Source organism: Oncorhynchus keta, chromosome 25, assembly GCF_023373465.1.
Source record: "Oncorhynchus keta strain PuntledgeMale-10-30-2019 chromosome 25, Oket_V2, whole genome shotgun sequence".
NCBI classification, from domain to species: domain Eukaryota; kingdom Metazoa; phylum Chordata; class Actinopteri; order Salmoniformes; family Salmonidae; genus Oncorhynchus; species Oncorhynchus keta.
The window spans coordinates 48,480,394-48,505,864 of record NC_068445.1 but is presented as its reverse complement, the minus strand read 5'-3'; the positions used below and the strand labels follow the sequence as shown (position 1 = coordinate 48,505,864).

Below are 25,471 nucleotides of genomic sequence, written 5' to 3'. Positions count from 1 at the left end.
GTGACTATATAGGGGATAGGGTGCCATAGGGCTCAGGTCTATAGTAGTGACTATAGTAGCAGGGATAGGGCCATATCAGGGGTCTATAGTAGTGCACTATATAGGGGATAGGGTGCCATAGGGCTCTGGTCTATAGTAGTGCACTATATAGGGGATAGGGTGCCATATAAAAAACAGCAGGGCTCGGCCTCACAAGAAACCGATGAAAGATATGAATTTGTGCAAATTGTGAAGCATTAATAAAAATACTGGAAAAAACTTGAATTTATTAAAACACAAAAAAAAAATGCATCATTAGAAAGCCAACATTATTTGATGATGTCATACTAAGTGAAAGACAACATTCTATATAATTCACATGACCCAGAAAATAAAAACAAAATGTCTATGAGAGGCGAATGGCAGGGGGTGACTGGTAGTAGCAGGGGGGTAATAGGGTATCAGGGGGTGACTGGTAGTAGCAGGGGGGTAATAGGGTATCAGGGGGTGACTGGTAGTAGCAGGGGGGTAATAGGGTATCAGGGGGTGACTGGTAGTAGCAGGGGGGTAATAGGGTATCAGGGGGTGACTGGTAGTAGCAGGGGGGTAATAGGGTATCAGGGGGTGACTGGTAGTAGCAGGGGGGTAATAGGGTATCAGGGGGTGACTGGTAGTAGCAGGGGGGTAATAGGGTATCAGGGGGTGACTGGTAGTAGCAGGGGGGTAATAGGGTATCAGGGCGTAACTGGTAGTAGCAGGGGGTAATAGGGTATCAGGGGGTGACTGGTAGTAGCAGGGGGTAATAGGGTATCAGGGGTGACTGGTAGTATCAGGGGTAATAGTAGCAGGGGGGGTGACAGGGGGTAGGGTATCAGGGGGTGACTGGTAGTAGCAGGGGGTAATAGGGTATCAGGGGTGACTGGTAGTAGCAGGGGGTAATAGGGTATCAGGGGTGACTGGTAGTAGCAGGGGTAATATACCAGCGTATCAGGGAGTGACTGGTAGTAGCAGGGGGTAATAGGGTATCAGGGGTGACTGCACTATTTCGGGAACAGGGTGCCATAGGCTCTGGTCTAAACTGGTAGTAGCACTATATAGGGAATAGGGCTCTGGTCTAAAGTAGGGGCTATGTAGGGAATAGGGCTCTGGTCTAAAGTAGTGGTGGGACACAGAGGTGTCCAAGGGGCTGTGTGTCCAAGGGGCTGTGTGTCCAAGGGGCTGTGTGTCCAAGGGGCTGTGTGTCCACGGGGCTGTGTGTCCACGGGGCTGTGTGTCCAAGGAGTTACCAGGAGCTGAAGTCTCCAAAGCCAGTCTTTCCTTTGGGCTTCTTGGCTCCGCTGGTAGACGGTCCGCTGTCCTCTACTGCTGGACGTTTCCTACACACACACACACACAGGATGGGGTTAATGGTGTGTGTGTGGTGTGTGTGTGCGCGGGGTGTGTGGTGTGCGTGCGGGGTGTGGTGTGCGTGTGTGTGCGTGCGGGGTGTGTGCGTGTGTGTGTGTGTGTGGTGTGTGGTGTGTGTGCGTGTGTGGTGTGTGGTGTGTGTGGTGTGCGGTGTGTATGGTGTGGTGTGCGTGGTGTGTGGTGTGTGTGTGTGGTGTCTCACGTGGTGGTAGAGGTCACAGGGTTGATGTATTTCCCTATGCCAGCCTTGAAGGTCTTGGGAGCTTGATCTGCTTTAGTCTTCCTCTGAGACAAACTGGTCTGAGCTCGATCCTCCTCCTGCTTCTCAAACTCCTTCTGACGCTCCGCTGCAATCTACACACACAAGACGGTAGTGTATTTTACAATCTCAGTGCTCATCAGAAACTCAGGTCTCCTGATTGTATGTTTAGTTGAAACGCGTCGGGCAGCTAACCGACAACAGTTGAAACGCGTCGGGCAGCTAACCGACAACAGTTGAAACGCGTCGGGCAGCTAACCGACAACAGTTGAAACGCGTCGGGCAGCTAACCGACAACAGTTGAAAGACAACAGTTGAAACGCGTCGGGCAGCTAACCGACAACAGTTGAAACGCGTCGGGCAGCTAACCGACAACAGTTGAAACGCGTCGGGCAGCTAACCGACAACAGTTGAAACGCGTCGGGCAGCTAACCGACAACAGTTGAAACGCGTCGGGCAGCTAACCGACAACAGTTGAAACGCGTCGGGCAGCTAACCGACAACAGTTGAAACGCGTCGGGCAGCTAACCGACAACAGTTGAAACGCGTCGGGCAGCTAACCGACAACAGTTGAAACGCGTCGGGCAGCTAACCGACAACAGGGCAGCTAACCGACAACAGTTGAAACGCGTCGGGCAGCTAACCGACAACAGTTGAAACGCGTCGGGCAGCTAACCGACAACAGTTGAAACGCGTCGGGCAGCTAACCGACAACAGTTGAAACGCGTCGGGCAGCTAACCGACAACAGTTGAAACGCGTCGGGCAGCTAACGGACAACAGTTGAAACGCGTCGGGCAGCTAACTGACAACAGTTGAAACGCGTCAGGCAGCTAACTGACAACAGTTGAAACGCGTCAAGCAGCTAACTGACAACAGTTGAAAGGCAGCTAACCGACAACAGTTGAAACGCGTCGGGCAGCTAACCGACAACAGTTGAAACGGGCGCTCGGGCAGCTAACTGACAACAGTTGAAACGCGTCAGGCAGCTAACCGACAACAGTTGAAACGCGTCAGGCAGCTAACCGACAACAGTTGAAACGCGTCAGGCAGCTAACCGACAACAGTTGAAACGCTTCATGCAGCTAACCGACAACAGTTGAAACGCGTCAGGCAGCTAACTGACAACAGTTGAAACGCGTCGGGCAGCTAACTGACAACAGTTGAAACGCGTCGGGCAGCTAACCGACAACAGTTGAAACGCGTCGGGCAGCTAACCGACAACAGTTGAAAGGCGTCGGGCAGCTAACTGACAACAGTTGAAACGCGTCAGGGAGTCAGGCAGCTAACCGACAACAGTTGAAACGCGTGTCGGGCAGCTAACCGACAACAGTTGAAACGCGTCGGGCAGCTAACTGACAACAGTTGAAACGCGCCAGGCAGCTAACTGACAACAGGCAGCGACAACAGTTGAAACGCAGCTAACTGACAACAGTTGAAACGCGTCAGGCAGCTAACCGACAACAGTTGAAACGCGTCAGGCAGCTAACCGACAACAGTCGTCGGGCAGCTAATTGACAACAGTTGAAACGCGTCGGGCAGCTAACTGAGAACAGTTGAAACGCGTCAAGCAGCTAACTGACAACAGTTGAAAGCGTCGGGCAGCTAACTGACAACAGTTGAAACGCGTCGGGCAGCTAACTGACAACAGTTGAAACGCATCAGGCAGCTAACCGACAACAGTTGAAACGCTGGCGTCGGGCAGCTAACTGACAACAGTTGAAACGCGTCATGCAGCTAACTGACAACAGTTGAAACCGACAACGCGTCAGGGGAGTCAGCTAACTGACAACAGTTGAAACGCGTCGGGCAGCTAATTGACAACAGTTGAACAGTTGAAAGGCGTCGGGCAGCTAACTGACAACAGTTGAAACGCATCAGGCAGCTAACGACAACAGTTGAAACGCAGGGGAGTCGGGCAGCTAACTGAGAACAGTTGAAACGCAGTCGGGCAGCTAACCGACAACAGTTGAAACGCATCAGGCAGCTAACCGACAACAGTTGAAAGCGTCAGGCAGCTAACTGACAACAGTTGAAAGCGTCAGGCAGCTAACTGACAACAGTTGAAAAGCGTCGGGCAGCTAACTGACAACAGTTGAAACGCGTCAGGCAGCTAACTGACAACAGTTGAAACGCGTCAGGCAGCTAACTGACAACAGTTGAAACGCGTCGGGCAGCTAATTGACAACAGTTGAAACGCTCAGGGGAGTCGGGCAGCTAACTGACAACAGTTGAAACGCATCAGGCAGCTAACTGACAACAGTTGAAACGCTGGCGTCGGGCAGCTAACTGAGAACAGTTGAAACGCGTCAAGCAGCTAACTGAGAACAGTTGAAACGCATCAGGCAGCTAACCGACAACAGTTGAAAAGCGTCAGGCAGCTAACTGACAACAGTTGAAAAGCGTCAGGCAGCTAACTGACAACAGTTGCAAAAGCGTCAAGCAGCTAACTGACAACAGTTGAAAAGCGTCAAGCAGCTAACTGACAACAGTTGAAACGCTCAGGGAGTCGGGCAGCTAACCGACAACAGTTGAAACGCGCGTCAGGCAGCTAACCGACAACAGTTGAAACGCGTCAGGCAGTTAACCGACAACAGTTGAAACGCGTCGGGCAGCTAACCGACAACAGTTGAAAGGCGTCATGCAGCTAACTGACAACAGTTGAAACGCGTCAGGGGAGTCAGGCAGCTAACTGACAACAGTTGAAACGCGTCGGGCAGCTAACCGACAACAGTTGAAACGCGTCAGGCAGCTAACCGACAACAGTTGAAACGCGTCAGGCAGCTAACTGACAACAGTTGAAACGCGTCAGGCAGCTAACTGACAACAGTTGAAACGCGTCAGGGGAGTCAGGCAGCTAACTGACAACAGTTGAAACGCGTCGGGCAGCTAACCGACAACAGTTGAAACGCGTCGGGCAGCTAACTGACAACAGTTGAAACGCGTCAGGCAGCTAACTGACAACAGTTGAAACGCGTCAGGCAGCTAACTGACAACAGTTGAAACGCGTCGGGCAGCTAATTGACAACAGTTGAAACGCGCAGCCGGGCAGCTAACCGACAACAGTTGAAACGCATCAGGCAGCTAACCGACAACAGTTGAAACGCGTCGGGCAGCTAACCGACAACAGTTGAAACGCGTCGGGCAGCTAACTGACAACAGTTGAAACGCATCAGGCAGCTAACCGACAACAGTTGAAAAGCGTCGGGCAGCTAACTGACAACAGTTGAAAAGCGTCGGGCAGCTAACCGACAACAGTTGAAAAGCGTCGGGCAGCTAACCGACAACAGTTGAAACGCGTCGGGCAGCTAACCGACAACAGTTGAAACGCGTCGGGCAGCGACAACAGACAACAGTCGGGCAGCTAACCGACAACAGTTGAAACGCGTCGGGCAGCTAACTGACAACAGTTGAAACGCGTCAGGCAGCTAACCGACAACAGTTGAAACGCGTCAGGCAGCTAACTGACAACAGTTGAAACGCGTCGGGCAGCTAACTGACAACAGTTGAAACGCGTCAGGCAGCTAACTGACAACAGTTGAAACAGCGCGTCAGGCAGCTAACTGACAACAGTTGAAACGCGTCAGGCAGCTAACTGACACAGTTGAAACAGTTGACAACAGTTGAAAAGCGTCAGGCAGCTAACTGACAACAGTTGAAACGCGTCAGGCAGCTAACTGACAACAGTTGAAAGCGTCAGGCAGCTAACTGACAACAGTTGAAACGCGTCAGGCAGCTAACCGACAACAGTTGAAAGCGTCGGGCAGCTAATTGACAACAGTTGAAACGCGTCAAGCAGCTAACTGACAACAGTTGAAACGCGGGCAGCTAACCGACAACAGTTGAAACGCGTCGGGCAGCTAACTGACAACAGTTGAAACGCGTCGGGCAGCTAACTGACAACAGTTGAAACGCGTCAGGGGAGTCAGGCAGCTAACCGACAACAGTTGAAACGTGTCGGGCAGCTAACTGACAACAGTTGAAACGCGTCGGGCAGCTAACTGACAACAGTTGAAACGCGCCAGGCAGCTAACTGACAACAGTTGAAACGCGTCAGGCAGCTAACTGACAACAGTTGAAACGCATCAGGCAGCTAACTGACAACAGTTGAAACGCGTCGGGCAGCTAACTGACAACAGTTGAAAAGCGTCAAGCAGCTAACTGACAACAGTTGAAAACGCGCCGGGCAGCTAATTGACAACAGTTGAAACGCGTCGGGCAGCTAACTGACAACAGTTGAAACGCGTCAGGCAGCTAACCGACAACAGTTGAAACGCGTCGGGCAGCTAACCGACAACAGTTGAAACGCGTCGGGCAGCTAACTGACAACAGTTGAAACGCATCAGGCAGCTAACCGACAACAGTTGAAACGCGTCGGGCAGCTAACTGACAACAGTTGAAAGCGCGTCGGGCAGCTAACTGACAACAGTTGAAACGCAGTCGGGCAGCTAACTGACAACAGTTGAAATGCATCAGGCAGCTAACCGACAACAGTTGAAACGCGTCGGGCAGCTAACTGACAACAGTTGAAACGCGTCGGGCAGCTAACTGACAACAGTTGAAACGCATCAGGCAGCTAACCGACAACAGTTGAAAAGCGTCAGGCAGCTAACTGACAACAGTTGAAAAGCGTCAGGCAGCTAACTGACAACAGTTGAAAAGCGTCGGGCAGCTAACTGACAACAGTTGAAACGCGTCAGGCAGCTAACTGACAACAGTTGAAACGCGTCAGGCAGCTAACTGACAACAGTTGAAACGCGTCGGGCAGCTAACTGACAACAGTTGAAACGCGTCAGGCAGCTAACTGACAACAGTTGAAACGCATCAGGCAGCTAACTGACAACAGTTGAAACGCGTCAGGCAGCTAACTGACAACAGTTGAAACGCGTCAAGCAGCTAACTGACAACAGTTGAACGCATCAGGCAGCTAACCGACAACAGTTGAAAAGCGTCAGGCAGCTAACTGACAACAGTTGAAAAGCGTCGGGCAGCTAACTGACAACAGTTGAAAAGCGTCAAGCAGCTAACTGACAACAGTTGAAAAGCGTCAAGCAGCTAACTGACAACAGTTGAAACGCGTCGGGCAGCTAACCGACAACAGTTGAAAGTCGGGCAGAAACAGTTGACGTCAGGCAGTTGAAAGCGTCAGGCAGCTAACTGACAACAGTTGAAACGCGTCAGGCAGCTAACCGACAACAGTTGAAACGCGTCGGGCAGCTAACCGACAACAGTTGAAAGGCGCTAACTGACAACAGTTGCAGCTAACTGACAACAGTTGAAACGCGTCGGGCAGCTAATTGACACAGTTGAAAGTCAGGCAGCTAACTGACAACAGTTGAAACGCGTCGGGCAGCTAACCGACAACAGTTGAAACGCGTCAGGAGTCAGGCAGCTAACTGACAACAGTTGAAACGCGTCAGGCAGCTAATTGACAACAGTTGAAACGCGTCAGGCAGCTAACTGACAACAGTTGAAACGCGTCAGGCAGCTAACCGACAACAGTTGAAACGCGTCAGGCAGCTAACTGACAACAGTTGAAACGCGTCAGGCAGCTAACGACAACAGTTGAAACGCGTCAGGCAGCTAACGACAACAGTTGAAACGCGTCGGGCAGCTAACTGACAACAGTTGAAACGCGCCGGGCAGCTAATTGACAACAGTTGAAACGCGTCGGGCAGCTAACTGACAACAGTTGAAACGCATCAGGCAGCTAACCGACAACAGTTGAAACGCGTCGGGCAGCTAACTGAGAACAGTTGAAGCGCGTCAAGCAGCTAACTGACAACAGTTGAAACGCATCAGGCAGCTAACCGACAACAGTTGAAAAGCGTCAAGCAGCTAACTGACAACAGTTGAAAAGCGTCGGGCAGCTAACTGACAACAGTTGAAAAGCGTCGGGCAGCTAACTGACAACAGTTGAAACGCGTCGGGCAGCTAACCGACAACAGTTGAAACGCGTCAGGCAGCTAACCGACAACAGTTGAAACGCGTCAGGCAGCTAACCGACAACAGTTGAAACGCGTCGGGCAGCTAACCGACAACAGTTGAAACGCGTCGGGCAGCTAACCGACAACAGTTGAAACGCGGGCAACTAACCGACAACAGTTGGAGTCAGGCAGCTAACCGACAACAGTTGAAACGCGTCGGGCAGCTAACCAACAACAGTTGAAACGCAGGGGAGTCGGGCAGCTAACTGACAACAGTTGAAACGCGTCAGGCAGCTAACTGACAACAGTTGAAACGCGTCGGGCAGCTAACTGACAACAGTTGAAACGCGTCAGGCAGCTAACTGACAACAGTTGAAACGCGTCAGGCAGCTAACTGACAACAGTTGAAACGCGTCAGGCAGCTAACTGACATCAGTTGAAACGCGTCGGGCAGCTAACTGACAACATCTTACTGTATCATAGACCAAACACACAAACCAACCTGGGCATCTGCCTCTTCATACGGGTCCACGAACACAGTGGCACTCAGCAGCTTGATCTCAGACTGGAGATGGAGAAGAGAGAGTATAGTTTAAGCCCTCGATGGGTTAGTGGTCGCTGGTGTCTTCAGTCAGTTCTAGATAAGTTACAACTGAATTCTGGGAGTCTGTTTCTACTTAAGTGAGTGACAGGTAACAGGTGTGAACAGGGGATCACAACAGCAGACAGGAGGAAGGAGATAAAACGAGGGATATTGATTGTACTTCTCTGCTCCATACAGTGTGGGTGTCAGTTTCCGTTAGCCGGTAATAGCTGGCTTTTAGCCGATGAATAAAAATAAAAAAAGATAGAAAAGACGATAAATAAGATTGCCGCTGGCCCATTGTCCGAGAGAAGAAGAAAAATAATGCTTTTTAGCATATCCATTGATGGAAATACATTTGACTGAACATGCTTATCAGTCGGTGAATTTGCATAATTGAGTGGAATGCGTTAAACGTGTACAGTGAACATGCTGTTGACAGTGTTCTCCCGTTTACACTGTGGATCTCACATTTACGCATCGCCTACTAACCCTAAGTCATTGCTGCGCTTACGTGAATAAATTGTCGAGCAACATTTTAAGCTAAACGTTCTGATCTGTTGCATTAGACACTTAACTTTTTTAATTTTTAAATTCAAAATGTAGCCTAGGCCTGCTGGTTGTATGAATTAGGGATCTGTCATCCCACAACTGTCCCAGAGTCTGTTTGAGAAGAGGCCGTTTTTTTCTCAACAAGCTGACCAATAGAATAGGTTCACTTTTCTACTCTGGCAGACGGTAGATTTACATTGGCTAGTGATTTTTGCTGTTCGTTACTCGTCTCGTTGGCTGATGAAAAGTAAACTTAACATCCTCAAAGTGGGTAAGAAGGGCCCCCCATATCTCTGTTTCCTCGACTTGTTCTGTTAAGACTGTATGAATTACTATATTCTAAATGTTATTTCATATTAACCCAATGCATATGGGTCCTGTACATTTCTCAAAATGTCCAGTCAATTTAAAACGCTGCTGGTTAAAATATACCACGCCACATTTTCCTAACGGAAACCCTGGTGTGTGTGTGTGTGTACCTTGGGTTTATCGGATTTAGGATCAGCTTCTATGTTCTCCATGGCTGTCAGAGCCTCGAATCCTCCCACCACCCTGGGAAGAAACAAGACAACATCTTCAAAACTACACAAAGCTTCCCTTCTACGTGTCGGCCGGACAGAACCACAACGTCGGGTGAGCTTAAGGGGGGGGTGTCTCTGTTTGCAGCAGCTGGTGTGTGAGCTTTAATATTAAGGAAGTCTCGAGGTTATTCTCTCCTCCGTTAGAATACCTCATGATCAGCTGTAGACCATACTATTTACCAAGAGAGTTCATCTATATTTTTCGTAGCCGTCTATATACCATCTGAGCTGTAAAAAAGGCCATAAGCAAACAAGAAAACGCTCATTCAGAGGTGGCGCTCCTAGTGGCTGGGGACTTTAATGCAGGCAAACTTAAATCAGTTTCACCTCATTTCTACCAATATGGTCACGTGTGCAACCAGAAGGGGAAAAAAACCCTCTAGATTATCTTCACTCTTCACACTGTGACACATACATACAGTGCCTTTGGAAAGTATTCAGACCCCTTGACTTTTTCCACTTTGCGAGGCTACAACCTTTTTCTAAAATTGATTAAATTGTTATTTATTTGTCCTGATGGAAGGTGAACCTTCACCCCAGTCTGAGGTCCTGAGCGCAATCAAGGATCTCTGTACTTTGATCCGTTCATCTTTGCCTCGATCCTGACTAGTCTCCCAGTCCCTGCCACTGAATAACATCCCCACAGCATGATGCTGCCACCACCACGCTTCACTGTAGGGATGGTGCCAGATTTCCTCCAGAAGTGGCAAAGATTGGCATTCAGGCCAAAGAGTTCAATCTTGGTTTCATCAGACCAGAGAATCTTGTTTCTCATAGTCTGAGAGTCCTTCGGGTGTATTTTGGCAAATTCCATGCGGGCCCTTGTGCCTTTTACTGAGGAGTGGCTTCCGTCTGGCCACTCTACCATAAAGGCCTGATTAGTGGAGTGCTGCAGAGATGGTTGTCCTTCTGGAAGGTTCTCCCAACCTGTTTAGGGGTCTGAATATTTTCTGAATACCCTGTACGTGGTAGTAGAGTAGTGGCCTGAGGGGGAACAACACTGTGTTGCCAAAAGTGTTTTGAAATGTCATGTATACTGAACTAAAATATAAAAGCAACCATTTTGAAACAGTTTACTGAGTTACAGTTCATATAAGGAAATCAGTCCACTTAAATTCAAATTCATATGGATTTGACATGACTGGGAATACAGATATGACTCTGTTGGTCACAGACACCTTAAATAAAAGTAGGGTCGTGGATCAGAAAACCAGTCAGTATCTGGTGTGACCATTTGCCTCATGCAGCGTGACATATCCCCTTCACATAGAGTTGATCAGGCTGTTGATTATGGACTGTGGAATATTGTCCCACTCCTCTTCAATGGCTGTGAGAAGTTGATGGATATTGGTGGGAACTGGAACACAACGATCCAGAGCATCCCAAACATGCTCAATGGGTGACATGTCTGGTGAGTACGCAGGCCATGGAAGAACTGGGACATTTTCAGCTGCCAGCTGCCTTTTATTGTCCCCAGCACAAGGTGCACCTGTGTAATGATCCGCTTCTTGATATGTCACACTTGTCAGGTGGCTGAATTAAACAAATTGTGCACAAAAGTTGAGAGAAACTTGACTGGCCTGCAGAGCCCTGACCTCAACCCCATCGAACACCTTTGGGATGAACTGGAACGCCGACTGCGAGCCAGGCCTAATCGCCCAACAGCAGTGCTCAGCCTCACTAATGCTCTTGTTCCTACATCTAGTGGAAAGCCTTCCCAGAAGAGTGGAGGCTGTTATAGCAGCAATGTTTCAACATCTAGTGGAAAGCCTTCCCAGAAGAGTGGAGGCTGTTATAGCAGCAATGTTCCAACATCTAGTGGAAAGCCTTCCCAGAAGAGTGGAGGCTGTTATAGCAGTAATGTTCCGACATCTAGTGGAAAGCCTTCCCAGAAGAGTAGAGGCTGTTATAGCAGCAATGTTCCGACATCTAGTGGAAAGCCTTCCCAGAAGAGTGGAGGCTGTTATAGCAGCAAAGGAGGGACCATCTCCATATTAATGCCCATTACAACCAAACCGGGCTCTCCGGTCCGGGGTTAGAACCCGGGCTCTCCGGTCCGGGGTTAGAACCCGGGCTCTCCGGTCCGGGGTTAGAACCCGGGCTCTCCGGTCCGGGGTTAGAACCCAGGCTCTCTTTTCCGGGGTTAGAACCCGGGCTCTGGCCAGTCTGGTACCCAGAGCACAGACATGCCATCTGCATCACATATTCAACCAATACAACAGAGATATTTTAAATGAAATCTGTATGTCTCTTACCTTCCAAACACGGTATGTTTCCTGTCCAGGTAGGGACATGACCGGAAGGTGATGAAGCTAGGAAACAACACATTCAAGTATGGTCAATGTCTCTTCGGCCCCACTAACGGGAGGAAATGGGGGGGGGACTAACGGGAGGAAATGGGGGGGGACTAACGGGAGGAAATGGGGGACTAACGGGAGGAAATGGGGGACTAACGGGAGGAAATGGGGGACTAACAGGAGGAATGGGGGACTAACGGGAGGAAATGGGGGACTAACGGGAGGAAATGGGGGACTAACGGGAGGAAATGGGGGGGACTAACGGGAGGAAATGGGGGGGACTAACGGGAGGAAATGGGGGGACACTAACGGGAGGAAATGGGGGACACTAACGGGAGGAAATGGGGGACTAACGGGAGGAAATGGGGGACTAACGGGAGGAAATGGGGGGACTAACGGGAGGAAATGGGGGACTAACGGGAGGAAATGGGGGGACTAACGGGAGGAAATGGGGGACTAACGGGAGGAAATGGGGGACTAACGGGAGGAAATGGGGGACTAACGGGAGGAAATGGGGGACTAACGGGAGGAAATGGGGGGGACTAACGGGAGGAAATGGGGGGACTAACGGGAGGAAATGGGGGGACTAACGGGAGGAAATGGGGGGACTAACGGGAGGAAATGGGGGGGGACTAACGGGAGGAAATGGGGGGACTAACGGGAGGAAATGGGGGGGGACTAACGGGAGGAAATGGGGGGGGACTAACGGGAGGAAATGGGGGACTAACAGGAGGAAATGGGGGGACTAACAGGAGGAAATGGGGGACTAACAGGAGGAAATGGGGGGACTAACAGGAGGAAATGGGGGAACTAACAGGAGGAAATGGGGGACTAACGGGAGGAAATGGGGGACTAACGGGAGGAAATGGGGGTACTAACGGGAGGAAATGGGGGGACTAACAGGAGGAAATGGGGGGACTAACAGGAGGAAATGGGGGACTAACAGGAGGAAATGGGGGACTAACAGGGGAGGAAATGGGGGACTAACGGGAGGAAATGGGGGACTAACGGGAGGAAATGGGGGACTAACGGGAGGAAATGGGGGGACTAACGGAGGAAATGGGGGGGACTAACGGGAGAAATGGGGGACTAACGGGAGGAAATGGGGGACTAACGGGAGGAAATGGGGGACTAACGGGAGGAAATGGGGGGACTAACGGGAGGAAATGGGGGGACTAACGGGAGGAAATGGGGGGGACTAACGGGAGGAAATGGGGGGACTAACGGGAGGAAATGGGGGGGGACTAACGGGAGGAAATGGGGTGGGGACTAACGGGAGGAAATGGGGGGACTAACGGGAGGAAATGGGGGGACTAACGGGAGGAAATGGGGGATTAACGGGAGGAAATGGGGGATTAACGGGAGGAAATGGGGGACTAACGGGAGAAATGGGGGGGACTAACGGGAGGAAATGGGGGGGACTAACAGGAGGAAATGGGGGGATTAACGGGAGGAAATGGGGGATTAACGGGAGGAAATGGGGGGACTAACGGGAGAAATGGGGGACTAACGGGAGGAAATGGGGGACTAACGGGAGGAAATGGGGGGACTAACGGGAGAAATGGGGGGGGACTAACGGGAGGAAAACGGGAGGAAATGGGGGGGGACTAACGGGAGGAAATGGGGGGACTAACGGGAGGAAATGGGGGGACTAACGGGAGGAAATGGGGGGGACTAACGGGGAGGAAATGGGGGACTAACGGGAGGAAATGGGGGACTAACGGGAGGAAATGGGGGACTAACGGGAGGAAATGGGGGACTAACGGGAGGAAATGGGGGACTAACGGGAGGAAATGGGGGTGGGACTAACGGGAGGAAATGGGGTGGGGACTAACGGGAGGAAATGGGGGGGGACTAACGGGAGGAAATGGGGGGGGGGACTAACGGGAGGAAATGGGGGGATTAACGGGAGGAAATGGGGGACTAACGGGAGGAAATGGGGTGGGGGGAGGAAATGGGGGATTAACGGGAGGAAATGGGGGGGGACGGGAGAAATGGGAGATTAACGGGGGAAATGGGGGACTAACGGGAGAAATGGGGGACTAACGGGAGAAATGGGGGGACTAACGGGAGGAAATGGGGGATTAACGGGAGGAAATGGGGGATTAACGGGAGGAAATGGGGGACTAACGGGAGGAAATGGGGGGGGGACTAACGGGAGGAAATGGGGTGGGGACTAACGGGAGGAAATGGGGGATTAACGGGAGGAAATGGGGGGATTAACGGAGAAATGGGGGATTAACGGGAGGAAATGGGGGACTAACGGGAGGAAATGGGGGACTAACGGGAGAAATGGGGGACTAACGGGAGGAAATGGGGGATTAACGGGAGGAAATGGGGGATTAACGGGAGGAAATGGGGGGGATTAACGGGGAGGAAATGGGGGGGACTAACGGGAGGAAATGGGGGACTAACGGGAGGAAATGGGGGACTAACGGGAGGAAATGGGGGTGACTAACGGGAGGAAATGGGGGTGACTAACGGGCGGAAATGGGGGTGACTAACAGGAGGAAATGGGGGGACTAACAGGAGGAAATGGGGGGGACTAACAGGAGGAAATGGGGGGGACTAACAGGAGGAAATGGGGGGACTAACAGGAGGAAATGGGGGGCCTAACAGGAGGAAATGGGGGGGCCTAACAGGAGGAAATGGGGGACTAACGGGAGGAAATGGGGGGACTAACGGGAGGAAATGGGGGACTAACGGGAGGAAATGGGGGACTAACGGGAGGAAATGGGGGACTAACGGGAGGAAATGGGGGACTAACGGGGAGGAAATGGGGGTAGACTAACGGGAGAAATGGGGGACTAACGGGAGGAAATGGGGGACTAACGGGAGGAAATGGGGGACTAACGGGAGAAATGGGGTGGGACTAACGGGAGGAAATGGGGTGGGGACTAACGGGAGGAAATGGGGGGTACTAACGGGAGGAAATGGGGGACTAACGGGAGAAATGGGGGATTAACGGGAGGAAATGGGGGATTAACGGGGGGAGGAAATGGGGGATTAACGGGAGGAAATGGGGGACTAACGGGAGAAATAGAGGGGGGACTAACAGGAGGAAATGGGGGATTAAGGAGGAAAGGGGGATTAACGGGAGAAATGGGGGGGATTAACGGGAGAAATGGGGGGATTAACGGGAGGAAATGGGGGACTAACGGGAGGAAATGGGGGACTAACGGGAGGAAATGGGGGGGACTAACGGGAGAAATGGGGGACTAACGGGAGGAAATGGGGGTGACTAACGGGAGGAAATGGGGGTGACTAACGGGGGGCGGAAATGGGGGTGACTAACAGGAGGAAATGGGGGACTAACAGGAGGAAATGGGGGACTAACAGGAGGAAATGGGGGGACTAACAGGAGGAAATGGGGGGACTAACAGGAGGAAATGGGGGGACTAACAGGAGGAAATGGGGGGGACTAACAGGAGGAAATGGGGGACTAACAGGAGGAAATGGGGGACTAACAGGAGGAAATGGGGGGACTAACAGGAGGAAATGGGGGGACTAACAGGAGGAAATGGGGGACTAACAGGAGGAAGTGGGGGGACTAACGGGAGGAAGTGGGGGGACTAACGGGAGGAAGTGGGGGGACTAACGGGAGGAAGTGGGGGGACTAACGGGAGGAAGTGGGGGGACTAACAGGAGGAAATGGGGGAGGGACTAACAGGAGGAAATGGGGGAGGGACTAACAGGAGGGGGGGGACTAACAGGAGGAAATGGGGGGGAGGGACTAACAGGAGGAAATGGGGGGGGAGGGACTAACAGGAGGAAATGGGGGGAGGGACTAACAGGAGGAAATGGGGGACTAACAGGGAAATGGGGGGGTGACTAACAGGAGGAAATGGGGGAGACTAACAGGAGGAAATGGGGGGGACTAACGGGAGGAAATGGGGGGGGACTAACAGGAGGAAATGGGGGGACTAACAGGAGGAAGGGGGGACTAACGGGAGGAAATGGGGGGACTAACAGGAGGAAATGGGGGACTAACAGGAGGAAATGGGGGACTAACAGGAGGAAATGGGGGGAGCAAAAGACAGTATCACTTCATGCTGAAGTGTACACTCGTTCACTGCTTCCCACAAATTTAAAAGCATTGGAGACGGCTTGGGCTAGTGGAGGTTTCCACCACATTTCTGATACCAGCCATTTCCTTTCAGATCGGTTAAGGGAAGTGAACAAGTGCACACTTTAGGAGGAAAGAGGGCTAACTGGGACATAAGACAATGACAACTCACAACTGGGACTTGTTGGTGTTGGGCCCTGAGTTGGCCATGCTGAGAACCCCTCGTCCAGTGTGGGACAGGTTGGGACGAAACTCATCTTTGAAGGGCTTACCCCAGAATGACTCTCCTCCTGAAGAGGGGCAGAGAGCGAGGGGCAGACAGAGAGCGAGCAAGCGAAGGGGGGACAGAGAGAGCGAGAGAGAGAGAGGGGGGTGGGGCAGACAGAGAGAGAGCAAGCGAAGGGGGGACAGACAGAGTGAGAGAGCAGACAGAAAGAGAGCGAGGGGGGGGTGGGGCAGACAGAGAGAGAGAGCAGACAGAAAGAGAGCGAGCGAGCGGGGGGTGGGGCAGACAGAGAGAGAGAGCAGACAGAAAGAGAGCGAGGGGGGGGGCAGACAGAGAGAGAGAGCAGACAGAAAGAGAGCGAGCGAGCGGGGGGTGGGGCAGACAGAGAGAGAGAGCAGACAGAAAGAGAGCGAGCGAGCGGGGGGGCAGACAGAGTGAGATATACCAACTTGTAATTAGGATTCTAAGTATGGGGAGAAAAATCCAATAGAACATCTAGACCCATAATGATCCGACATGAAGGAGCAGTATTCAGACGACTCCCTTTGACTGGAAATCTAAATTACAGGGAAATGGTGGCACCATTGGAAATGAAGTCACAAAACCTCCTAATAATTCAATGCACTGAAAACCCAAGGGATGAACCCTGAGAGAGTCTCCTGTTAAAACCACTAAACACCGTTATTCAAACACACAAGGAAATCAAATCCACGCCCCTGCGTCGCCCGCCCCGCCCCGCGTCGCCACCCCGCGTCGCCGCCGCCCCTAGGGCCGCCCCCTGCGTCGCCGCCGCCCTAGGGCCGCCCCTGCGTCGCCGCCGCCCTAGGGCCGCCCCTGCGCCGCCGCCCTAGGGCCGCCCCTGCGTCGCCGCCGCCCTAGGGCCGCCCCTGCGTCGCCGCCCTAGGGCCGCCCCCTGCGTCGCCGCCCTAGGGCCGCCCCCTGCGTCGCCGCCCCTAGGGCCGCCCCCTGCGTCGCCGCCCTAGGGCCGCCCCCTGCGTCGCCGCCCTAGGGCCGCCCCCTGCGTCACCGCCAAATAACATCCTTTTAAAAACATAAAATAATGTATACCCTGAAATGATATTTTGGCCATATTGCCCAGCCCAACAGGACCGGTGTCTTGTCTAAACCAGACCTTGTTAAACATTCATTTCAAAACAAGCTGGCTAGGATCTCGTCTTTTCACAACGACAACGGAGAATCTATTGAACGGAGGAGTGTTCTACTGTGTGTGTGCGCCATGCTGGGATCATTTTACAGCTAGCTGGCCAATCATCTCCTGATTGTCTCCTCTCATCCATAAACACACCTGGTGACATTAGTGCATAATTTATCACCTGGCTGACACATTTCCCTCCGCACAGCGGGCTCTCTGCCAAACATACAGACATTATCACATCCACCCAGGGCTACAAATTAACATCCGCAACCTGACAAATGGCGGTCGATTTTGGTGGGTAAGATGTCCACTTCACCAGCCTAGTTGGTGGGTCAGATGTCCACTTCACCAGCCTAGTTGGTGGGTCAGATGTCCACTTCACCAGCCTAGTTGGTGGGTCAGATGTCCACTTCACCAGTCTAGTTGGTGGGTCAGATGTCCACTTCACCAGCCTAGTTGGTGGGTCAGATGTCCACTTCACCAGCCTAGTTGGTGGGTCAGATGTCCACTTCACCAGCCTAGTTGGTGGGTCAGATGTCCACTTCACCAGCCTAGTTGGTGGGTCAGATGTCCACTTCACCAGCCTAGTTGGTGGGTAAGATGTCCACTTCACCAGCCTAGTTGGTGGGTCAGATGTCCACTTCGCCAGCCTAGTTGGTGGGTCAGATGTCCACTTCGCCAGCCTAGTAGGTGGGTAAGATGTCCACTTCACCAGCCTAGTTGGTGGGTCAGATGTCCACTTCACCAGCCTAGTTGGTGGGTCAGATGTCCACTTCGCCAGCCTAGTTGGTGGGTCAGATGTCCACTTCGCCAGCCTAGTTGGTGGGTCAGATGTCCACTTCGCCAGCCTAGTAGGTGGGTAAGATGTCCACTTCACCAGCCTAGTTGGTGGGTCAGATGTCCACTTCACCAGCCTAGTTGGTGGGTCAGATGTCCACTTCACCAGCCTAGTTGGTGGGTAAGATGTCCACTTCACCAGCCTAGTTGGTGGGTCAGATGTCCACTTCACCAGCCTAGTTGGTGGGTCAGATGTCCACTTCACCAGCCTAGTTGGTGGGTCAGATGTCCACTTCACCAGCCTAGTTGGTGGGTCAGATGTCCACTTCACCAGCCTAGTTGGTGGGTCAGATGTCCACTTCACCAGCCTAGTTGGTGGGTCAGATGTCCACTTCACCAGCCTAGTTGGTGGGTCAGATGTCCACTTCACCAGCCTAGTTGGTGGGTCAGATGTCCACTTCACCAGCCTAGTTGGTGGGTCAGATGTCCACTTCACCAGCCTAGTTGGTGGGTCAGATGTCCACTTCACCAGCCTAGTTGGTGGGTCAGATGTCCACTTCACCAGCCTAGTTGGTGGGTCAGATGTCCACTTCACCAGCCTAGTTGGTGGGTCAGATGTCCACTTCACCAGCCTAGTTGGTGGGTCAGATGTCCACTTCACCAGCCTAGTTGGTGGGTCAGATGTCCACTTCGCCATCCTAGTAGGTGGGTCAGATGTCCACTTCACCAGCCTAGTTGGTGGGTCAGATGTCCACTTCACCAGCCTAGTTGGTGGGTCAGATGTCCACTTCACCAGCCTAGTTGGTGGGTCAGATGTCCACTTCACCAGCCTAGTTGGTGGGTCAGATGTCCACTTCACCAGCCTAGTTGGTGGGTCAGATGTCCACTTCACCAGCCTAGTTGGTGGGTAAGATGTCCACTTCGCGAGCCTAGTTGGCGGGTCAGATGTCCACTTCACCAGCCTAGTTGGTGGGTCAGATGTCCACTTCGCCAGCCTAGTAGGTGGGTCAGATGTCCACTTCACCAGCCTAGTTGGTGGGTCAGATGTCCACTTCACCAGCCTAGTTGGTGGGTAAGATGTCCACTTCGCGAGCCTAGTTGGCGGGTCAGATGTCCACTTCACCAGCCTAGTTGGTGGGTCAGATGTCCACTTCACCAGCCTAGTTGGTGGGTCAGATGTCCACTTCACCAGCCTAGTTGGTGGGTCAGATGTCCACTTCACCAGCCTAGTTGACAACTCCATTGTGTCCTCCTCCCAGAGCGCTAAGAACCTTGGCGTGATCCTGGACAACACCCTGTCGTTCTCAACTAACATCAAGGCGGTGGCCCGTTCCTGTAGGTTCATGCTCTACAACATCCGCAGAGTACGACCCTGCCTCACACAGGAAGCGGCGCAGGTCCTAATCCAGGCACTTGTCATCTCCCGTCTGGACTACTGCAACTCGCTGTTGGCTGGGCTCCCTGCCTGTGCCATTAAACCCCTACAACTCATCCAGAACGCCGCAGCCCGTCTGGTGTTCAACCTTCCCAAGTTCTCTCACATCACCCCGCTCCTCCGCTCTCTCCACTGGCTTCCAGTTGAAGCTCGCATCTGCTACAAGACCATGGTGCTTGCCTACGGAGCTGTGAGGGGAACGGCACCTCAGTACCTCCAGGCTCTGATCAGGCCCTACACCCAAACAAGGGCACTGCGTTCATCCACCTCTGGCCTGCCCGGCTCCCTACCACTGAGGAAGTACAGTTCCCGCTCAGCCCAGTCAAAACTGTTCGCTGCTCTGGCCCCCAATGGTGGAACAAACTCCCTCACGACGCCAGGACAGCGGAGTCAATCACCACCTTCCGGAGACACCTGAAACCCCACCTCTTTAAGGAATATCCTTCTCACCCCCCTTTAAGATTTAGATGCACTATTGTAAAGTGACTATTCTACTGGATGTCATAAGGTGAATGCACCAATTTGTAAGTCGCTCTGGATAAGAGCGTCTGCTAAATGACTTAAATGTAAATGTAAATGTAGTTGGTGGGTCAGATGTCCACTTCACCAGCCTAGTTGGTGGGTCAGATGTCCACTTCACCAGTCTAGTTGGTGGGTCAGATGTCCACTTCACCAGCCTAGTTGGTGGGTCAGATGTCCACTTCACCAGCCTAGTTGGTGGGTCAGATGTCCACTTCACCAGCCTAGTTGGTGGGTCAGATGTCCACTTCACCAGCCTAGTTGGTGGGTCAGATGTCCACTTCACCAGCCTAGTTGGTGGGTCAGATGTCCACTTCACCAGCCTAGTTGGTGGGCAAGATGTCCACTTCACCAGCCTAGTTGGTGGGTCAGATATCCACTTCACCAGCCTAGTTGGTGGGCAAGATGTCCACTTCACCAGCCTAGTTGGTGGGTCAGATGTCCACTTCACCAGCCTAGTTGGTGGGTCAGATGTCCACTTCACCAGCCTAGTTGGTGGGTCAGATGTCCACTTCACCAGCCTAGTTGGTGGGTCAGATGTCCACTTCGCGAGCCTAGTTGGTGGGTCAGATGTCCACTTCGCGAGCCTAGTTGGTGGGTCAGATGTCCACTTCACCAGCCTAGTTGGTGGGTCAGATGTCCACTTCACCAGCCTAGTTGGTGGGTCAGATGTCCACTTCACCAGCCTAGTTGGTGGGTCAGATGTCCACTTCACCAGCCTAGTTGGTGGGTCAGATGTCCACTTCACCAGCCTAGTTGGTGGGTCAGATGTCCACTTCACCAGCCTAGTTGGTGGGTCAGATGTCCACTTCACCAGCCTAGTTGGTGGGTCAGATGTCCACTTCCCCAGCCTAGTTGGTGGGTCAGATGTCCACTTCCCCAGCCTAGTTGGTGGGTCAGATGTCCACTTCACCAGCCTAGTTGGTGGGTCAGATGTCCACTTCACCAGCCTAGTTGGTGGGTCAGATGTCCACTTCACTAGCCTAGTAGGTGGGTAAGATGTCCACTTCACCAGCCTAGTTGGTGGGTCAGATGTCCACTTCACCAGCCTAGTTGGTGGGTCAGATGTCCACTTCGCCATCCTAGTTGGTGGGTCAGATGTCCACTTCACCAGCCTAGTTGGTGGGTCAGATGTCCACTTCACCAGCCTAGTTGGTGGGTCAGATGTCCACTTCACCATCCTAGTAGGTGGGTCAGATGTCCACTTCACCAGCCTAGTTGGTGGGTCAGATGTCCACTTCACCATCCTAGTAGGTGGGTCAGATGTCCACTTCCCCAGCCTAGTTGGTGGGTCAGATGTCCACTTCGCCATCCTAGTTGGTGGGTCAGATGTCCACTTCACCAGCCTAGTTGGTGGGTCAGATGTCCACTTCACCAGCCTAGTTGGTGGGTCAGATGTCCACTTCACCAGCCTAGTAGGTGGGTCAGATGTCCACTTCCCCAGCCTAGTTGGTGGGTCAGATGTCCACTTCACCAGCCTAGTTGGTGGGTCAGATGTCCACTTCACCAGCCTAGTTGGTGGGTCAGATGTCCACTTCACCAGCCTAGTTGGTGGGTCAGATGTCCACTTCCCCAGCCTAGTTGGTGGGTCAGATGTCCACTTCACCAGCCTAGTTGGTGGGTCAGATGTCCACTTCACCAGCCTAGTTGGTGGGTCAGATGTCCACTTCACCAGCCTAGTTGACAACTCCATTGTGTCCTCCTCCCAGAGCGCTAAGAACCTTGGCGTGATCCTGGACAACACCCTGTCGTTCTCAACTAACATCAAGGCGGTGGCCCGTTCCTGTAGGTTCATGCTCTACAACATCCGCAGAGTACGACCCTGCCTCACACAGGAAGCGGCGCAGGTCCTAATCCAGGCACTTGTCATCTCCGTCTGGACTACTGCAACTCGCTGTTGGCTGGGCTCCCTGCCTGTGCCATTAAACCCCTACAACTCATCCAGAACGCCGCAGCCCGTCTGGTGTTCAACCTTCCCAAGTTCTCTCACATCACCCCGCTCCTCCGCTCTCTCCACTGGCTTCCAGTTGAAGCTCGCATCTGCTACAAGACCATGGTGCTTGCCTACGGAGCTGTGAGGGGAACGGCACCTCAGTACCTCCAGGCTCTGATCAGGCCCTACACCCAAACAAGGGCACTGCGTTCATCCACCTCTGGCCTGCCCGGCTCCCTACCACTGAGGAAGTACAGTTCCCGCTCAGCCCAGTCAAAACTGTTCGCTGCTCTGGCCCCCCAATGGTGGAACAAACTCCCTCACGACGCCAGGACAGCGGAGTCAATCACCACCTTCCGGAGACACCTGAAACCCCACCTCTTTAAGGAATATCCTTCTCACCCCCCCCTTTAAGATTTAGATGCACTATTGTAAAGTGACTATTCTACTGGATGTCATAAGGTGAATGCACCAATTTGTAAGTCGCTCTGGATAAGAGCGTCTGCTAAATGACTTAAATGTAAATGTAGTTGGTGGGTCAGATGTCCACTTCACCAGCCTAGTTGGTGGGTCAGATGTCCACTTCACCAGCCTAGTTGGTGGGTCAGATGTCCACTTCACCAGCCTAGTTGGTGGGTCAGATGTCCACTTCACCAGCCTAGTTGGTGGGTCAGATGTCCACTCCGCCAGCCTAGTTGGTGGGTAAGATGTCCACTTCGCGAGCCTAGTTGGTGGGTAAGATGTCCACTTCCCCAGCCTAGTTGGTGGGTCAGATGTCCACTTCCCCAGCCTAGTTGGTGGGTCAGATGTCCACTTCACCAGCCTAGTTGGTGGGTCAGATGTCCACTTCACCAGCCTAGTTGGTGGGTCAGATGTCCACTTCACCAGCCTAGTTGACAGGTGGTCAGTGAGACTTTGTTGTTGTGTTTCTTGAATATTTACATTGTTTTGTTCACAAGCTGGGTTGTTTTTCTCCTAACGTTTGACTTTCAACTGCTAGGGAAGAAAAGACAAGGCTTCTACTAGTCAGACTCAATCTCACAGGCACTAACATGACCCCAGTGACGTTACCACGGTAAGCTCCCGCCCTTAAAGGGGCAGGTGAACATTTTTGACGTCGTCTCTATGATATTTTGGTTAAAAGACTCGGGCCACGAAATGTTTAATTATTACATTTACCAGTTACCTCTTACCAGTAATAGATGTGTTGTTTCAGAGACATCAAAGCTCATTCTTTTTTCTTGGAGTAATTTTAGTGTCCCAGACATATTTTGGCTGGCACACACACAAACTAGTCTAATAGGTAGTACTGGGGGCAATAAAGGCCCCTCCTCCGCCTGCTAGAGCAGCTACCCCCCCCAATAGTACGGCCCCCGCCCCCTCCCCACACACACATAGTCTAATAGGTAGTATATATATATATATGCCATTTAGCAGACGCTTTTATCCTTATTGCGACTGGGGGGGGGGTCGCAATAAAGGCCCCTCCTCCGCCTGCTAGAGCAGCTACCCCCCCAATAGTACGGCCCACGCCCCCACCCCACACACACTAGTCTAATAGGTAGTACTGGGGGTCGCAATAAAGGCCCCTCCCCCTTGCCCACAGTACGGCCCCCTCTCCCCCACAGTACGGCCCCCCCTCCCCCACAGTACGGCCGTCCCTCCCCCACAGTACGGCCGTCCCTCTCCCCCACAGTACGGCCGTCCCTCCCCCACAGTACGGCCCCCTCCCCCACAGTACGGCCCCCCCTTCCCCACAGTACGGCCCCCCCTCCCCCACAGTACGGCCCCCCCTCCCCCTCAGTTGTCAAGGGGTTTTACTCTCCACTACTCATGTTGTAGGGTCTAAACTTACCTAAACCAGTCCCAGTTGGGTCTCCTCCTTGGATCTGAAACACATTGGGAAATATATCTATTTACAAACATTGATGAATTAACCATGTGTTTGTTGTGGTAACAGGTGGTGAGTATAGTTAATTCTAGACAGAGTCAGAGAGAAGCAGTAGTGACGAGACAGGCGAGTCAGAGAGAAGCAGTCGTGATGAGACAGGCGAGTCATAATGAATCAGTAGTGATGAGACAGGCGAGTCATAATGAATCAGTAGTGATGAGACAGGCGAGTCAGAGAGAATCAGTAGTGAAGAGACAGGCGAGTCATAATGAATCAGTAGTGACGAGACAGGTGAGTCATAATGAATCAGTAGTGACGAGACAGGCGAGTCATAATGAATCAGTAGTGATGAGACAGGTGAGTCATAATGAATCAGTAGTGACGAGACAGGCGAGTCAGAGAGAATCAGTAGTGATGAGACAGGCGAGTCATAATGAATCAGTAGTGACGAGACAGGCGAGTCATAATGAATCAGTAGTGACGAGACAGGCGAGTCATAATGAATCAGCCGTGATGAGACAGGCGAGTCATAATGAATCAGTAGTGATGAGACAGGCGAGTCATAATGAATCAGTAGTGATGAGACAGGCGAGTCATAATGAATCAGTAGTGATGAGACAGGCGAGTCAGAGAGAAGCAGTAGTGATGAGACAGGCGAGTCAGAGAGAAGCAGTAGTGATGAGACAGGCGAGTCATAATGAATCAGCCGTGATGAGACAGGCGAGTCATAATGAATCAGTAGTGATGAGACAGGCGAGTCATAATGAATCAGTAGTGATGAGACAGGCGAGTCAGAGAGAATCAGTAGTGATGAGACAGGCGAGTCATAATGAATCAGTAGTGATGAGACAGGTGAGTCAGAGAGAAGCAGTAGTGATGAGACAGGCGAGTCATAATGAATCAGTAGTGATGAGACAGGTGAGTCAGAGAGAAGCAGTAGTGATGAGACAGGCGAGTCAGAGAGAAGCAGTAGTGATGAGACAGGCGAGTCATAATGAATCAGTAGTGATGAGACAGGCGAGTCATAATGAATCAGTAGTGATGAGACAGGCGAGTCATAATGAATCAGTAGTGATGAGACAGGCGAGTCATAATGAATCAGTAGTGATGAGACAGGCGAGTCATAATAAATCAGTAGTGATGAGACAGGTGAGTCATAATGAATCAGTAGTGATGAGACAGGCGAGTCAGAGAGAATCAGTAGTGATGAGACAGGCGAGTCATAATAAATCAGTAGTGATGAGACAGGCGAGTCATAATAAATCAGTAGTGATGAGACAGGCGAGTCATAATGAATCAGTAGTGATGAGACAGGCGAGTCAGAGAGAATCAGTAGTGACGAGACAGGCGAGTCATAATGAATCAGTAGTGATGAGACAGGCGAGTCAGAGAGAATCAGTAGTGATGAGACAGGCGAGTCAGAGAGAATCAGTAGTGATGAGACAGGCGAGTCAGAGAGAATCAGTAGTGATGAGACAGGCGAGTCAGAGAGAATCAGTAGTGATGAGACAGGCGAGTCAGAGAGAAGCAGTAGTGATGAGACAGGCGAGTCAGAGAGAAGCAGTAGTGATGAGACAGGCGAGTCATAATGAATCAGTAGTGATGAGACAGGCGAGTCATAATGAATCAGTAGTGATGAGACAGGTGAGTCAGAGAGAAGCAGTAGTGATGAGACAGGCGAGTCATAATGAATCAGTAGTGATGAGACAGGCGAGTCATAATGAATCAGTAGTGATGAGACAGGCGAGTCATAATGAATCAGTAGTGATGAGACAGGTGAGTCATAATGAATCAGTAGTGATGAGACAGGTGAGTCAGAGAGAAGCAGTAGTGATGAGACAGGTGAGTCAGAGAGAAGCAGTAGTGACGAGACAGGCGAGTCATA

General features: G+C 52.0%; 1 protein-coding gene across 2 annotated transcripts in view; it reads right to left on the bottom strand.

The window, feature by feature from the left end:
* Positions 1–1,238: 1,238 nt before the first annotated feature.
* Positions 1,239–25,471, bottom strand: part of ppil2 (peptidylprolyl isomerase (cyclophilin)-like 2) — a 55,842-nt gene continuing 31,609 nt past the window's right edge. For both annotated transcript variants that reach the window (XM_052479813.1, XM_052479814.1), the window contains exons 14-20: positions 23,551–23,584; positions 15,822–15,939; positions 11,542–11,598; positions 9,185–9,257; positions 8,073–8,135; positions 1,589–1,740; positions 1,239–1,355 (exon numbers count right to left, since the gene is read on the bottom strand). In XM_052479813.1, coding sequence (XP_052335773.1) covers positions 1,262–1,355; positions 1,589–1,740; positions 8,073–8,135; positions 9,185–9,257; positions 11,542–11,598; positions 15,822–15,939; positions 23,551–23,584 — 591 coding nt within the window. In that variant the 3' untranslated portion in view covers positions 1,239–1,261. The remainder of the gene's footprint in view (positions 1,356–1,588; positions 1,741–8,072; positions 8,136–9,184; positions 9,258–11,541; positions 11,599–15,821; positions 15,940–23,550; positions 23,585–25,471) is intronic.